Source organism: Anolis sagrei, chromosome 3 (assembly GCF_037176765.1).
Source record: "Anolis sagrei isolate rAnoSag1 chromosome 3, rAnoSag1.mat, whole genome shotgun sequence".
Taxonomy (NCBI): domain Eukaryota; kingdom Metazoa; phylum Chordata; class Lepidosauria; order Squamata; family Dactyloidae; genus Anolis; species Anolis sagrei.
This window is the reverse complement of record NC_090023.1, coordinates 227,135,047-227,151,495: the sequence shown is the minus strand read 5'-3', so window position 1 is coordinate 227,151,495 and position 16,449 is coordinate 227,135,047. Positions and strand designations below refer to the sequence as shown.

Sequence of the window (16,449 nt, the reverse complement as noted above, 5' to 3'; positions counted from 1 at the left end):
GGCCAGCATTTCTGCATGGAGCGCCGTTACCTTCCCACTGGAGCAGTACCTATTGATCTACACACATTTGCTAAGTTGGCAGAAGCTTACTTACCTTATTTATACCCCACCTTTCTCTACCCCAAGGGGGACTCAAGGTGGCTTAGATATGGCATTTATTCAATGCCTGAAACACATACAACATTAAGCTTAAAATTCATTGAATTAAAATTAATACATATTAAAAAAATTAAAATTATATTCAATATTAAAATCACGCCATCCAAAAATTGTAGTCTGAGGTCGTTCCATCATCATTGCACATATTCCAATTATATTGTTGCACTGCTTCTTTGAAGACTTGGTCCCAGAGCCAGGTTTTTACTCTCCTTCTGAAGACTAGGAGGGAGCTGATCTAATGTCACTAGGGAGGGAGTTCCACAGCCAAGGGGCCACCACTGAGAAGACCCTGTTTCTCATCCCCACCAGTCATGATTGTGAAGAAGTTGGGACCGAGAGCAGGGTCTCCCCAGAAGATCTTAATCTCCAAGTTGGTCCACAGTGGGAGATATGTTCGGACAGGTAAACTGGGCCAGAACTGTAAAGGGCTTTATAGCACTTTGAATTGTGCTTGGTAGCAGACTGGCAGCCAGTGGAGCTGACATAACAGAGAGGTTGTATTAAGATCCTTGCTTCTATAGAAAGCATCTCTTTTGATGTTGTCTTCTTCAAAAAAGGAGAAAACCTGAGATATAGTGTTCCCTCACTTATTGCGAGTGTTACGTTCCAAGACCACCCGCAATAAGTGAAAATCAGCAAAGTAGGGACCCTCTTTCCACCTCCCCTCCTCTTTCCCCACTCACTCAGGGAAGGAAGGAAAGGAAGCAAACCCTCCTCCTCCTCTTCCCCCTCCTGCTTCCCCATTCACTCGGGGAAGGAAGGAAAGGAAGCAAGCCCTCCTTCTCCTCCTTTTCCGCCTCCTTCTTCCCCGCTCACTCGGGGAAGGAAGGAAAGGAAGCAAGCCGTCCTCCTTTTCCCCCTCCTCCTTCCCCGCGAAACAGCGAGTCCGCAGAAAGCAAACCACGAAGTAGTGAGGGAACACTGTAGTTCCATAGGAGACAAACCCAATGAAAAAGTGGTGGGATTTGAGATAGGAAAATCTTTGAAACATAGTTGTTTAGCCCTTGGAGGATTAAATATATTCTCAGGCTTATTAACTTTAACAGCAAAAACTTTATGGTGTCAAATATCTTTATAGCCATCCCACTTTGTTCCATAGTGTGGAAGTTACTGGGGTTTTTTAAACTACAGCTTGCCATTGAGTCCACAGACTAAGAATCTTGGGGAGTTGCAATACCCAAAATAACTCTACAGAGCTCTGCTTTCCCTTCTACAATATTTCAATGTGGCTTGCTTTCATCAAAACATTTTTGATTGGCATATTAAAAGCATAATATGTAACTACAGATAAACAACTTTGTTCTCACATGCACCCATTGTTGAAGCTGCCTTGTTTAATTTGCCAGATGTAGAGATGCATAGCTGGCATGGGTAGTAATTCCATTTGAGTGAAGGAACCAGGCAGTGTTAGGGCGTTGTGGGGTCATTTAAACAGACCTTTAATATATGAAATAATATGAACTAAAAAACTTTGCTTTCCTTGTAAATAGATCTCCTTCCTTTCACTACATTCCTGCCCATTGTTCACCCTCCACCCTTATACCCACCGTGAATTCTCGCTGTCTAATATAAATCAAACAACGAACGCTCGTTGGTTGGCAGGATCTTGCACAATTTGGTTCCAATTGTAAATTGAGCAGGGTCAGCCTGACGAATTAATCCTAATGGGATTCTGCTTTTGTTTGGGTCACAAGATGTTGTCCTAAATCTGCCCAATAATGTCCGAGCACCGTGCCAGAAGCGATATTGGCACTCTCCTCTTTTGCCTAAGCTAGTTTTCTTTCATTGGGCCAAAAAAGGATTCTTTTTTACTGCACCTGATAATGCTAAATGACCTCCAGTGTAAAATAATAAAAACTTCACTCTCTCCCCACCACCACCATACTATTGTTTTCTGCCAAAAAGTTTCCTCCCTGTTGTTGTAGCACACTGCAAAAGTAACCTGGTTTTTGTTCACTCTTAAAAACTGAAGCTGAATTATGAAATGATGACTTTACAAACTTTGAGGGAATGCTCAGGGCAGTTTGTTTAACCTCTGGTGAGCAGATGTCTTTGCTTGTTGTCACCACCATCCTCAACAACTATGACAAATTATGGGTGATGAGGGGACTTATCGTCCAGCAACTCCCATCATCTCCAGTTTGGGGGAGGCTGGATATATTATTAGCATTCTGTGTATCTTAGAAGCATTTGTGTTCAGCTTTAACTACAAGTAGGGTTTTTTTTCCACATTTGGCAGACCCACAGTATATAATTGAATGATTTGGACCAAAAGCTAAATGAGACATGGTTTTTCTCATTCTGGGATAGGAGAAAACTACTTGGGACTGAGGGAGTGTTGTGTTTTTTTCTCTTGTGAGCCCATTACACTATATGACACACCCATGCATATTTATTTTTGTGAAAGATGCAACGAAAGCAGCTCATGTCACTGACCTCTTCCCGTCTGGTTTTACTATGTAGTATCAGTCACATCTACTGTATCATGTCCCTAGCTCTGTATTGAAAATAGAGCCACACAGCTTACGGCACAATTCAATGCAAATTAGGGAGTGGAGGATTGTATCTGCTATAAATTGACTTGGTAGATTAACTTTTGCTTAATTCAGGTATGGGCAAACTTTCTAACTTGGGAGCCGTATGGCAGGCCGAAAAGGGATGGGTGGGCCAGGAGGGAGGGGGACTCTCCTCTTTTGCCTTTGGAGGTAGAAAGTGCAGTAAAGGCGGGAAACGTTTGGATCCCAAAAGGGTTAGCCTTGGTCAGGGTGAGATGGTGGATGGCAGAGGAAAAAGTGTATTCATTAAACCCCATATCTCCTACTTCTGATATAGAATCCTAGAGCTGAAAGAGACCCCCAAGGGCCATGCAAGAAGGCACAATCAAAACACTCCCGATAAACAGTCTCTGTGGAAAAGCCTCCAGAGAAAGAGACTCCACTACACTTTGAGGCAGCCTATGCCACTCTCCAACAACTCTTACTCTCAGGAAGTTCTTTCTTAACCTTTTCAGTCCAATATATTTCCCTGCCATTTGAAACCATTGCTCCCTTGGACCCTGGTTCCCTCTATACCTTCTCTTCTCCCAGCTAGAGAGCCCCCAAAAAGAGAAGGAAGGGAGGAAGAGAAGGATGAGTGGATGGATGGGTGGGTGGGTGGGTGGATGGAAGGAAGGAAGGGTTAAAGGGAATCGAGGGAGGGAGGAAAAAGAGAAGGAAGGAAAGACAAAAGGGAAAGAAGGAAGGCAGGCAGGCATTGGTTTTATATGTTTTTAATGGGTTTATTGTATGAATTTTACAAATTTTGTTTTAAATGTTTTAATTGTATTTTGTTATGGCATCAAATGGCTGCCTGGTTGTAAGCCGCCTTGAGTCACCTTCAAGTTCAAGAAAGGTGAGATAGAAATATTGTAAATAAATAAATAAAAAATGAATAAAGAAGGAAGGAGAAAAGGGTGGAAGGAAGGACGGAGGGAGGGAGAAAGAGGGAAGTAAGGGAGGGAGGGAGGGAGGGAGGGAAGGAGAAAGGAAATAGACGAGGAAGGAAGGAAGGATAGGATGGTGAGAGTGAGCAGGGCCTGAGAAAAGACCCCAAGGGGACACATCCGACCCCCGATCCTGGGTTTGCCCATACCTGTCTTAATTGGTCAAATTTGCTGTACTCCAATCTTTGGTTCTCCAGTGACTCCCAACTCCCAGAAGTTCTGGCTAATATGTCCAATGATAAGGAATTCTGGGAGCTTCAGTCCAAAACACCTGGAGGACCAAAGGTTGGACACCACTGCTATAAACAATACCTCTTCCAAACTGGAAGGCATGGATTGCCTTGGCTCAATTGTCCATCCTCTGTTTTGCAACTATGGACATTGGGTCTTCATTTTGCTGTGCTCAGCTGCCCCGTGATGCTTGCTTCTCAGGCTCTACTGAGATTCCAAGCCTGGAACTAGCCACTCATGCATACACATAAAGCATTTTTTGAGCTCTGAGTTTGCCCACCAGGGTGAAGCAGCCTCCTCTCCCCTACCCCCAATGTCACACCTGCATCTCAGACCACATTCCATCTATAAACAAGGGCTCAGCTTCTTTCCCCAGCAGAATTTTTCCTGCTGCTTTCTCTACAGGCCAGAGTTCAGAAGGTTTGTGGTTTCTTTCCATTCCAGAGAAGTGAGTGATCTCTGTGTGCGCATGGAACACGAAATAGTCACCAAGTCCAAGGGGGCTTCTTGGTGGGGTGGGGCAGAACGGTGGACTGATTTGGGCTGGGTCTATCTTGTGAAGTGCGCCTTTTGGTGGTAAGCAAGGCTCCACTCAGAAAAATGTTGGCATGCAAGACATGGGTATTCATTTACTAACACCCTGCCCAAAGAGAAAGAGAGAGAGAGATCAATGAATGTTTTGCAACATAACCTACCCCAACTTAATGGAGTTTGTGGTCTAGCTTAGGAGCCAACATGTTCCTTGTCTTAGAAATGTTGCCAACGTAAGAGACTGACTTCGTTGCATGACCAAAACTACAAATTACGGACACCATAATATTTTACATTACTAGATTACCACCAAGTCAGCAAAATGTAAAACATAAAAAGCTACTCCAAAACAGTGATGTTGGATTGTGTTAGACTGCAGAAGTTGAAAGGGCTTCATCTCCAGCTCCTGCTGTGGCATTACACACACTGGCATTACATTTGTCAGTGTGCTCCATCAAGGTCTCAGACCAGTAGCAACTTGCAGTTTCTCAAGTCACTCCTGACCAAAAAAAAATCAAGGTTGCAATGACTATATTCCAGAACAGTTGTTTCCAACCTTATAAGCCTCGGTACTATAAGAGAGTTTTGCGAGACCAGTCACTCTTGTTAAAATGGTGTAGTAACAGTGAGGCCACGGACCACTGGTGGTCCACAGACCACAGGTTGGGAACCACTGGTCCAGACAGATGCTTTGCATATAAGCAGTAGTGGACAGCCATTGATCATTTTCTTGCATTCTGAGGTCTTTTGTTCAATGTGATCCCTTAAAAGTGTAATTCTACCTGATGTCTTTTACATGAAGAATATAGCTGAGGTAGAAGTATTTCCTTTTCTGGAAATACAAAAAGCTTCAAAAGTCAAAATTGTCCACATGGATGTCTGAGATAGGGACTCCTTTACTTTCTAATGCTTCAAACTTCACTTCATTCACAAAATTATCAAAACTTTTATGTATCAAATTACTTTTGCTATCTACCACTGCTCCTTTAGACTAGGGATACAATATTGATCAACATGAATTTTTCAGTGGAGTGAAACTGTGAGGAGAAATCCCTCAGAGTATATATTTCTCCACTTGTCAGAGTTTGTCTTTGACTTCTCTTGGCTCTTACACCAGCTGGGCTGCTCTGGTGAATACCCCAGCAATCCTGCTTTGACCCCAAGAGGTAATAATGCAAAACCACTTCACCTACTAGTCTCTTCGGAATAAACGTTTCTGCCTCTTTAATGCAAGGAAGTGAATGCTAAGTTCCGCTGCCTTCTGAGGTGAGACTGACCCAAATGAACTGCACCCTGTTTGTTCTCATCCCTGCTGCAGTTTTCTCAGCTGTTCCTCCTTCCTTTGGCCCATCTCCGGCAGGAGAACAGGGCATGGCTTGTTCTGCCTTCCTTCTCAGACCCCTGGCGATAGCTCTCTAGCCCTCAAATGCAGCAAGCAAGTGGCAGGGTGGAGACAGGAAAGGGGGATGTCTGAGGAGAGAAGCCCTTCTTGGCCAATTTTTGACACAGTTTTTCATCTTCAAGTGAGGAGAGTGGCATGCTTGCACTTCAAAGGCAGGGAAGGCTAGCACATACTTTCTGAAATTAAATTTGTTTTAAAATGAAATAAGTATGAGATGTGTCTTTCTGGGTTAGTCCTTCTTGGATTCCTCCATAGCCTTTGCATTCTTTATATTCCTCTGTGGAAGGACATGCAAGAGAACAGCCTTTGGGCATAGCAGTCTTCCATTTCTTTGCACAAAGCCAGCACCAAAGAAGGTGGTTTTATTTCAAATCACTGCATTGTTGACCTTCTTCATTTTCACCATGTTTGTTTTTTTCTTTGCTCCTGTCTAGGTAAACAACAATGGAATCATCTCCTTTTTGAAAGAAGTGTCTCAGTTTACACCAGTGGCATTCCCAATCTCCAATGACCGGCGGGTGGTTGCAGCTTTCTGGGCGGATGTAGACAATCGACGTGCAGGACAAGTGTATTACCGGGAGACCAAGGACAAGGCCATCTTGGAACGAGCCACTAAGGACATCCGGCAATATTTCCCAGAATTCCCAGAATTTTCTGCCCAGTGGGTATTCATAGCTACTTGGTACCAAGTCACCTTCTTTGGAGGAAATTCCCAGTCTCCAGTAAGTGTTTGGGCAAGGGTATGGATGAAGAGTGCCAAATGGGAGGAACTTAGTGATAAGCAATGAAGTGTCATGGAGGTATTGAATGACAACCCTCAAAAATCGTAGCCTGGCAGATTATTAAGGACTATAGGAGTTATAGCTATACAATATCCCAGAGTACTTGTAGACTTATAGGAGTTATAGGACAAAACATCTGGTGGGTAATTGGTTGCTTTATCCTTATGAAACATCATATTGTATTATTTAGGGCTGAGTGGGATCCTGCTATAAAGTGTAGTATGCTGCTAAATCTCTAATGTAGCCGCTCAGCCTCCATTTCCTTTTTTATGTTCTATCTTTCTGCGGACACAAAATACAAAACAATACCAATAATAACCAAATAATAAAGCCAATTGGCTTTAAGAATTATGAAAACCTAAATGGGCAAACTACAATAACAAATCAAAGAAGCTGAAAAAGTAGCACAAAAAATGCAATGGCTCAACTTTTAAAAACCAGGATGCCTTTTCCTCATTTTTAAAATTCCAGCTCAGATTTCCATCTCTTTTATTATATTTACCTCGCTCCCACCCTCCCCCTGGACATATGATTTACATACAATAAACATGCATAAACTACAGAAATTTCATTTGAAATATCAGTCTTAATCTCAATTTTTTCCACTCCACAACTTACGAGTGGAAAATTTGAGATTAATACACTCTCTAAATAATTCCTAACTGGATCCCACATACTCTTAATTATTGTAAAATTTTCTATTTTGTCTTTATTGTTCAATTCACAATTTGTTATTTCCATATTTAACACATTTACTATATAGTTATACCAATTTGTCAGAGTCCATTTTGTTTTACCTTTCCAACCCCTCACTAAAACCATTTGCATACATGCTATTAATTTGTCAACCATCCTTTCCTTTGGCACATTATACACTCCTGGTATCCTTGCATATAATACATTTATATTGGCTATTATTATTTGATGATTTAACATTCTATTACTTTCTTTTCCATCATTCTCCAATATGCCTGTACTCTATTACATCTCTTTGCTATCTGAACTCAAATAAAGAAAACCTTGCTCCATGATTTCTAGAAAAAATTGTTTTGCTGTGATAACCAATATTGCTGTAGTTCACTTTGACATGTCTCCTGGCTTTGGTGTGTGTGTTCTTCTTTTCTTTTCTTTTTTCCCTTTTAGGTAAATAGCTTCCAGATTGTCCTCATCACAGATGGCATGATTTCTTTCACCATCTTCAATTATGAGTCCGTTGCCTGGACCACTGGCATGCATGCCAGCAGCGGGGGAGACTCGGCAGGCCTGGGAGGCATTGCGGCCCAGGTAGTCCCCATGGTCACACCTTGCAAGCAAGTCTTCTTTCTAATACATGGCACACCTTCTTCCAGACAGTAATCCTTTATTGTTATTGTGGCAGAATGAAAATCACATGTAGTTCATTTTTTTACCAGTCCACAATATCTTGCTAGAGAAAAGATATGCCACACAGATGATCAGTACAGAACAGAAAGTTTACTCTTTAAAATGCAGAGCAACATAAATACAGTCATGTGAACAGTTGCATTGACTCATACAATGTCCTTTGAGTGAAATTCAAATTAGGTGTCCATGTAGAAGACCTTCTTCCAGCAGCCCAGAAGCAAAACCTGTTTCTGTAAGCTCCTGCACAGCTAACAGCCTAAATATGTAGCTGTTGCCAAAGCTCCCAGGCTCAGCTAGCCTCTCAGGCATATCCCAACCAATCAGCTTCATGCTTTGCATTTTCACTTAACACACTTGCCAACTGATTTTTTTTTTACATGCTCTAACAGTTTTTACTGTTCATTCTTGCCAGGATTCCAAAATAGCAAGATGGCCTTCCTTCAGCCCCATCATTTTAGAGAATGATCCTGTATTTCTTCAAAGCAAAAACCATATAGAAAGTTTGTTATAGTCAAACTTTACATTGGCTGCTGATTCTCAGGTCCTTCCCTTCATAGACTTTTTTAAAAGAGTCAACCAGCAGTGGCTGCTGCTAGCACAGGTTTCCCTTGGTCTTTTCCCCCCTTTCATCCTGATGGGTTGTTTTCTTTCTTTTAACCGGTAGCTGTTCGGATGTGTGAATTTACCACTAATTGATCTGTGCCTGGCTACGGGCCACCTCTCATCTGAGTGTCTCTAGTAAGCAGGAAATTGCAGGTGTAAAGGAAATAGAAACATTTTGAGTCCCAGAAATTCAGAAGTGCAGATTTTTATGAGTGTAAACAGAGCAAGTAACCACATGCTTTGGATACTGTACAGTACTTCAGGAACACCCTGCCCCGGTCCAGCCAAAAAGGAGGCGGGGGGAGAGAGAGGAAGTTGAAAAGTTTTCACCAGGCATCGGCTTATGACCAAGTTTTTTGTGAGAACGTGCTCCTGCAGCTCTCAAGGCGATGGAGTGGCTCGGCACGAGCATTGCTCAGCTCAGCATGGCAAAGGCTGCTGCTGCTTGGCTGGAGCTTAGCAGAGCTGTGCTAGTTTCGCGGAAAGGAGTGTGGGAGAGTCCAAGATTCCCTTGGATTTACCCTGTGCCGATGAATGGGGATGAAAATAGGCTCAGCATTTCTGTGTGTTTTCCAGCAAGTGAGTCATGGATATTGCGGGGATTGCTGCTGAGGCATTGCAGTGCCAAGAGCCATTTCGGAGAAGAGTTGCAATAACGCAGGCCATCTGATCTCCCTCCTTCCCTTCTCTCCGTTTTTTAAAAAAAACGTTTAATGCTGACAGATCAGCATGGGTCATAGCCAAAGTCTTTAATCACAAATGTCATACCAAACATTGTGACATGCCTTCTAGGATGCAAAGCTGCTCAGTATTTGCTTGTGCAGCTACGGCAGCTGAAATGGAGGTTCAAAAAGGGAATAAAAGTGCTTGTCCCTAAGAAGCTTTGCAGATAAGCTTTCACAAGTCAGTGGCCCATGAATGCATTCTTGAAGTGTCATCCAACTTCAATCATTTGTGGCCAAGTAGAAATAAAGAACTGGCTTCTGTAAAGCTTTCTTACATGATTACAAAGATATTACAAGTGGTCCAGCAAGTGATTATTTTACAAAGCTGCATAAGGAAAATGCATTTATAAATGTGTTTAGTGTATTTGCAACCCACCTTTTCCCAAGTGCTCTGATGTCTGGATGCCAACAGACCCAGGCCCTGGAGAAGTTACTTTTTAAGGATACAGCTCTCATAATTCCCCTTCTCTAGCTAGCATGGGAGTTGAGTTGAAATTCCCCAAAATACCTTTTCCAAAACCTGCACATTTGCTGCATCATGTGGCCGCAGACCCCGAAGAGTAGAGAATAAGTGGGGAAAGGTGTCCAGAGCCTGGAAAGAATCTGTGCAGAGACTCCAAAGCAAGGTTCTCTTATCTTCATCTTGAAACTGCTACCCCAGACAAGGATTGGAAGTACAGTAGTGCTGGGGCTTCAGTATCTCCTGTCCAAAGTACCAACCTATCAGGTGGAGGAGTAATGGTGTCAATCAGCCATAAGCAAAGTAGGGGGAAATCCGATGCTTCCCTTGCTTATGTTCTTGCAGTCCATTCCTCTGCCGGGCCCTGAGGCATGGTGGAAGAAAGAAGTCCCTTGCCTTTCCCCACACTGCCCTGCTTCTTCCCTCCAGCGAGAGCTTTCACTCTCTGCCCTTGTCTTCCTAGGCAGGTTTCAATGCCGGTGATGGAAAACGATATTTTAACATCCCTGGATCCCGTACTGATGACATTGTCGATGTGGAGATGACGACAAATGTGGGTATCCCCGGGCGCTGGGTGTTCAGAATCGATGATGCCCAGGTGCAAGTGGGGGGCTGCAACAACACAAGTAAGAGGACAGCAGTTAGGTTTATTTTACCAAACCGATTCTTCCAGCCCTTCTCTTTGTCCTTATAATAATCCCCGTGCCTGTGCAGAGGAGCACCCTATGACGTGGGGATGTGTTGGGTGTGGCAAGGGAACCACTGATGTCTTTGCTCCTGTGGATGAATGCAGTGTGAGCAGAGCATGGGGCACATGGAGGCAGGATCAATGTGCAAGCTACTCGTTGTGGGGAGGGGATGATGTGCAGAATAGATCATGGGGAGCCATGATCTATTCAGCTACTGCCAGTTAGGGAAGTTAAAAAAAAGAGTCTTAAGGCATAGGAGTGCAAACTTTAACAGCAGAACAACAACAACAACAACAACAACAGCAACAACAACAATTTATTTATATTCTGCCCTTCTCACCCCAAAAGGGACTCAGGACAGATCACAGTACACATACACGGCCAACATTCAATGCCGCTTTGTGTAGACAGTATACAGACAGACAAAACAGGAGGTGTGTTGTTTCAACTCAGTGTCCAGATGTTTTGGTGCCGTAGAAGATTGGGCTCCAGTCCAGCCACAGGGGGTGCTGTTGCTCCATCCTCTATGATGAAGAGCCGTCTGGACTTCCTCCTTCCTTTTGGTCACCCAGCATTTTCTGATATTTTTTCTTTATGGTGTCGTAAAACACCTCCCCCGCTTTTAGTGATACCTAATTTCTCTAATTACAGCTAAAGCTGTTTTCGACTTATTAGGTAAACAGTGACTAGGGCTGACAGTTGGGTGCTCACACCGACCTAGAGCTTTGAACTTGCAACCTTTCAGTTGATAGATGTTATAGTTGTTGGTGATTTACCAACTGTGCTAAACCTCCGGCTAAAGTGCTAAAGTTGACTGATGCTGGAGAACAACGCCACCATCCTGTGTCCACCTAATCAAAAGTAACCCCCACCAAGATCAGTGGTGATTTATTTATAGATATATATTTGTAGGACTGCAATCTTCTTTTAACTGAATAACAACAGCAACAAAAAGAAAAACAACTTTATTTTTATTCTGCCCTATCCCCCCAGGGGGAACCAAAGCGTATTCCAACAACAGAAGGCAAACATTCAATGCCTATACAATACGAATAACAAATACAAGTACATGAACAGACTGCCCAAATCCCAAAAAAGTGAATGTATATCACTTTAAAACACATATAAATCAAGTTTACACCCACATATCAAATCAAATTAAACAAACCAACCAACAACCCACTTAAAAATTAATTTAAATTATAACTAATATAAAAACATAAATCTGACTTCGCAAAGAATTCACAAGATTCAATAAGTTAATTTTAAATTATGTTAAAATTCACTATAGTTACCTGGAATATCACTAAAACCTACTCAGCCAATAAGCCAAAGTATAAAACAAATTTCAGGCGGTAGTCTATTGGCTGAATACAATCAACTAATAAAAGAAAGTGTCAATTGAATTAAGCTTATGTTTTGTGTTTCAGGCTATTTTCGTTCTTGTGTGTTACCAAAATCAGGGATGAAAAAGTAAAAATGAAATGTTACCTTTGTTTACAGCAGCTGTCAATAAGAATGTTTATTTAAATTGTGTCTCTTAATGCAGCTTTTCTGGGAGTTTAGGTTTATTTAAATAGCTCAGCAAACTAAGTAGTTATCTGAAAAGCAGATTAGTCATCTATTGAAAAGGAAAGAAGTCTTTAATTGGCTGACAGCTTGAATTCATACAGTATTTTCCCCCAAGGAGCTCAACTTTGCAATGTGGACAATATCTTGTTTTGGAGAACAGTATTTTGGGAGTTCACTTACAATCCATATGCAGCTGTGCGGCTCTGAGAGATAACTTGGACAGAAGCCTTTGCTTTCCCAAGTACCTTCAGCCCTGCCTATCTAGGAAATAAGTTACACATTGCCAAAAAATAGTTTAAAAAAAAGAAGGCAAAAGAAGTTGAATTATTACATATAGAAGTTCAATGTATCTGTGTCGAGTAGGAATGTAGAGTACCTGCTCTGTGCCTTCCTATCAATCTGTTATCCAGAGGCCAATTATTTGTTGCCAACTCAAACACTTTAGTCATCTATTGTGTGAGTTTTGATTTATTTTTTTAAAAATCGGGCTTGGATTGACCAGTTTTCAAGAAGCATTATTCTTTGCAAAGTAGTGTGCAATAGAATTAATTGCCTCTCTTGGAATCGCTTCTTTTGGAAGTCTTTAGGAGCCGCAATCCACATTTTAAATGGTTTTCAGTGGGCACATGCACTATATTTGTTTCAAAATTTTTGTTTTGTTTTTCTTTCTGTTAGCAGTCCATGTTTGTTGAATAAGACTATAGAAAAGTTCCAATCTCTACTCAGCAATGTAGAGCTATTGGGTGATTTTGGGCAAGTCGTGTTCTCTCAGAGGAAGGCAGAGCCAAACCTACTTTGAACAAAACACGCTAAGAAAACTGCATTGTTCTTGTGTTCCTTCAAGTTGTTTCAAACATATGTGACCCCCAAGGCCATATGTGGTTTTCTTGACCAGATTTCTTCAGATGGGGGTTTAAATACAGATACACATTTAAAAGTTCTCCAAACTAACTGAGATAACTCTTGAGTCCTGGGTTTGCCATGAAAATATTTCAATATAACCAAAAGGAATATCTATGGTTATGCAGCTTAAGGTGACCAGAGATGGCTGAAACATTATTCATAAGATATATTGTCGTAGGCTTTCATGGCCGGAATCACTGGGTTCTGGTAGGTTTTTGGGGCCATATGGACATGTTCTAGAAGCATTCTCTCCTGATGTTTTGCATGCACCTGTGGCAGGCATCCTCAGAAGTTGTGAGGTCTGTTGCATATTATTTGAGAACACGGAAATGCTGGAGTTCTCTAACAACTACCATGTCAGGCTACACAGAGAAGCCATTGAAATCCACAAGCATGTGGACAATTTCATCAGAAAGGAAAAAAAACCATGAAAATGAACAAAATCTGGCTACCAGTATTAAAAAAAAATCAAAAATTATAAGAGTAAATAAAGAATAAAACTCAAACACAGGGGAACTCCAGACAAGAAACAATCAGGAACACCTAATCACCTCTCAGAAAAGAATTTTCACAGGCAGCAACAAGCCACACTTAAAAACTGTCAGGCCATCCAATGCTAATCAAGGTGGACAACTGAAACATTCACACCTAGCTCCAACAGCCAAGAGTTCTTTCTCCCACCCTGGACTTTCCACAGATATATAAATCCAATTTTCCTAGTTTCCAACAGACCTCACAACCTTTGATGATGTCTGCCATAAATGCAGGCAAAATGTCAGGAGAAAATGCTTCTAGAACATGGCCATACAGTCCGAAAAACCTACAACAACCCAATTATTAATAGGATATTTGTACAAGGAAATGTTGATATAATTCTATAAAAGATTGCTTTATGGAAGACTGTCTAGAAGCTAAGTGAGAATTTGTCATCTTGTTATTATTATATCACAAGTCCTTTAGAGACCAGATAACACCAGTGGTTTGGACAGGTGAAAGTAAAAAAAATATTCTAAAGCATTGTAAAAAAAATTCTTTTGCCTGGCTGAAATGCAGAAAAGCTAAGTTGAACTGCACAGTTTAAAAAACAATATGGTACTTCTGCCCACAAGCCCAATGTCTTGATTCTAAGGGCCCTTCCACATAGCCGTATAACCCAAAATATCAAGGCAGAAAATCCCACAATATCTGCTTTGAACTGGGTTATCTGAGTCCACACGGCCATATATCCCAGTTCAAAGCAGAAAATGTGGGATTTTATTCAGCTGTGTGGAAGAGGTCTAAGCCAAATGAGCCGAAGGCCTGATAGACACCTTAGATTGGGACAGTCTATTATCACTGTTGCTGCAGTGTATTCTAAGAGTTCTCTCTCTCTGCCACCCTCTACTGAAGAGTCGACCTGCTTCTTTTTCCAGCTTCAGTATGCCTGACACTCCGCCCTTGTCTAAATGGAGGAAAGTGCATTGAGGACTGTATCACTGGGAATCCCTCCTACTCCTGCTCTTGTCTGGCTGGCTTCACTGGAAAACGATGTCATATTGGTGAGCTTTGTGCCTGCTTTTTTCACAGTCTTATATAGAAGAATCGCAGTCATGCAAGATATTTTCGTTGAGTACAGAAGGTCCTCGGTCTAACATCTCCAGTTCTGAAGAGCTTCGGCAAGAGGTCCAGGAAAGTCCTCTGTGTTTAAGCTGAAGAATCATGGACCTCAAATTATACTGTATCTCAGCTATATAAATAAAAATGTAATATTTGTTTGTGGGATTAACATAACTCAAAAACCACTGAACAAATTGACACCGAATTTGGACACAAGACACCTATCAGGCCAACAAGTGACCATCCCTCATAAAAACACTGCAACACAGCAGAAGAGACTTAAAAAGCCAAAAAACAAAAATATATTACAACGCATACGCAAACACACATACACACACACACACACACACACACACATATATATATATATATATCTGTATTTGTATACCGCTTTTCTCAGCCAATTGGCGACTCAAGGCGGTTTCCAACAAATCAGTATACATAAAACATAATAGATAAAAAACATTAACAGTATAAGACATCACAAAAACAATAAAAGCAACATCATCAGTGTCTAATTATTCTCAAGCATTGTCCAGTTCCATTGTCAGGTCATTTGATTTCCTATATTAGCTACTCTGTATTTGTAAACGCGTGCTCAAATAGCCACGTTTTAACTTGCCTCCGAAACGTCAAGAAGGAGGAAGCAGATCTGATTTCCCTAGGGAGGGCATTCCATAGCTGAGGGGCCACCACTGACAAGGCCCTGTCTCTCGTCCTCGCCAAACGTGCTTGTGACAAAGGCGGGACCGAGAGCAGGGCCTCCCCAGATGATCTTAAAGTCCTCAGTGGTTCATAAGGGGTGATACGTTTGGACAGGTAAGTTGGAACAGAACCGTTATATATACACACACAAAACACATATACACAGACTGGGCCACAGAAACTCATGGCAGGGGATGGCTAGTCTTATATATTTATATAATAAATATGTAAGGTTCGTTTGTAGGATTAACATAACTCAAAAACTATTGGGTGAATTGACACCAAGTTTGGACACAATACACCTATCAGGTCAATGAGTGACCATTACTCATAAAAACACTGAAAAACACAGTGGAAGAGACGTTAAATGCCAAAAAAATACATTACAATGCATGCACAAAACCACATATATAAACATATACACAAATATATACATTGACATATACACACACAAAACACGTATACACAGATTGGGCCACAGCAATGTGTGGCAAGGGATGGCTAGTTAAATATAAAGTTGCTTTTTTTTTTTGCAGATGTGGATGAATGTGCTTCTAACCCATGTCGAAACAAAGGCACCTGTACTGATGGAATCAACAGCTTCAGTTGTCAGTGTCCACCAGGATTTAAAGGAGTGACATGTGAAATTGGTAAGAAGCATTGTGTTAATGGCACAACTTATGGGTAGATTTAGTAAAGGGTAATGGTTTTCCCTAACATTAACTTTAGTTGTGTCTGACTCTGGAGGGTAGTGCTCATCTCCATTTCTAAGCTGAAGAGCTGGCATTGTCTGTAGACTGCTCCAAGATCATGTGGCCGGCATGACTGCATGGAGCACTGTTACCTTCCCTATTGATCTACTCACATGTGCATGTTTTCAAACTGCTAGGTTGGCAGAAGCTGGGGCTAACAGGGGGAGCTCACCCTGCTTCCCAGATTCAAACCCCCAACCTTTCAGTCAGCAAGTTCAGCAGCTCAGCAATTTAATCCGCTGTGCCTACCCAGTCTATGGGTAGGCTTAGGTGATTATAAAGGTTTTCCTGTATCAGCGCCTCTACATTACAGTTCTATTTAGGGGATGAAGAGTGTGAATGCAAGACTGCCTCCTGTCTGCCTTTCAGAAAATAGTGGGGAGGAAGTATCTTAATGCAGATAGTTCAGGTGACAAATATTAGCTGTTTATACTAAATGCTATCACTGTGAAGAGATGGTAAGGTTATGTTGCTT

General features: G+C 41.7%; 1 protein-coding gene across 2 annotated transcripts in view; it reads left to right on the top strand.

The window, feature by feature from the left end:
- SNED1 (sushi, nidogen and EGF like domains 1) overlaps positions 1-16,449 on the top strand; it is an 84,393-nt gene that overhangs the window by 26,865 nt on the left and 41,079 nt on the right. For both annotated transcript variants that reach the window (XM_060767946.2, XM_060767945.2), the window contains exons 2-6: positions 6,239-6,526; positions 7,730-7,870; positions 10,221-10,383; positions 14,334-14,459; positions 15,759-15,872. In XM_060767946.2, the coding sequence (XP_060623929.2) occupies positions 6,239-6,526; positions 7,730-7,870; positions 10,221-10,383; positions 14,334-14,459; positions 15,759-15,872 (832 nt within the window). The remainder of the gene's footprint in view (positions 1-6,238; positions 6,527-7,729; positions 7,871-10,220; positions 10,384-14,333; positions 14,460-15,758; positions 15,873-16,449) is intronic.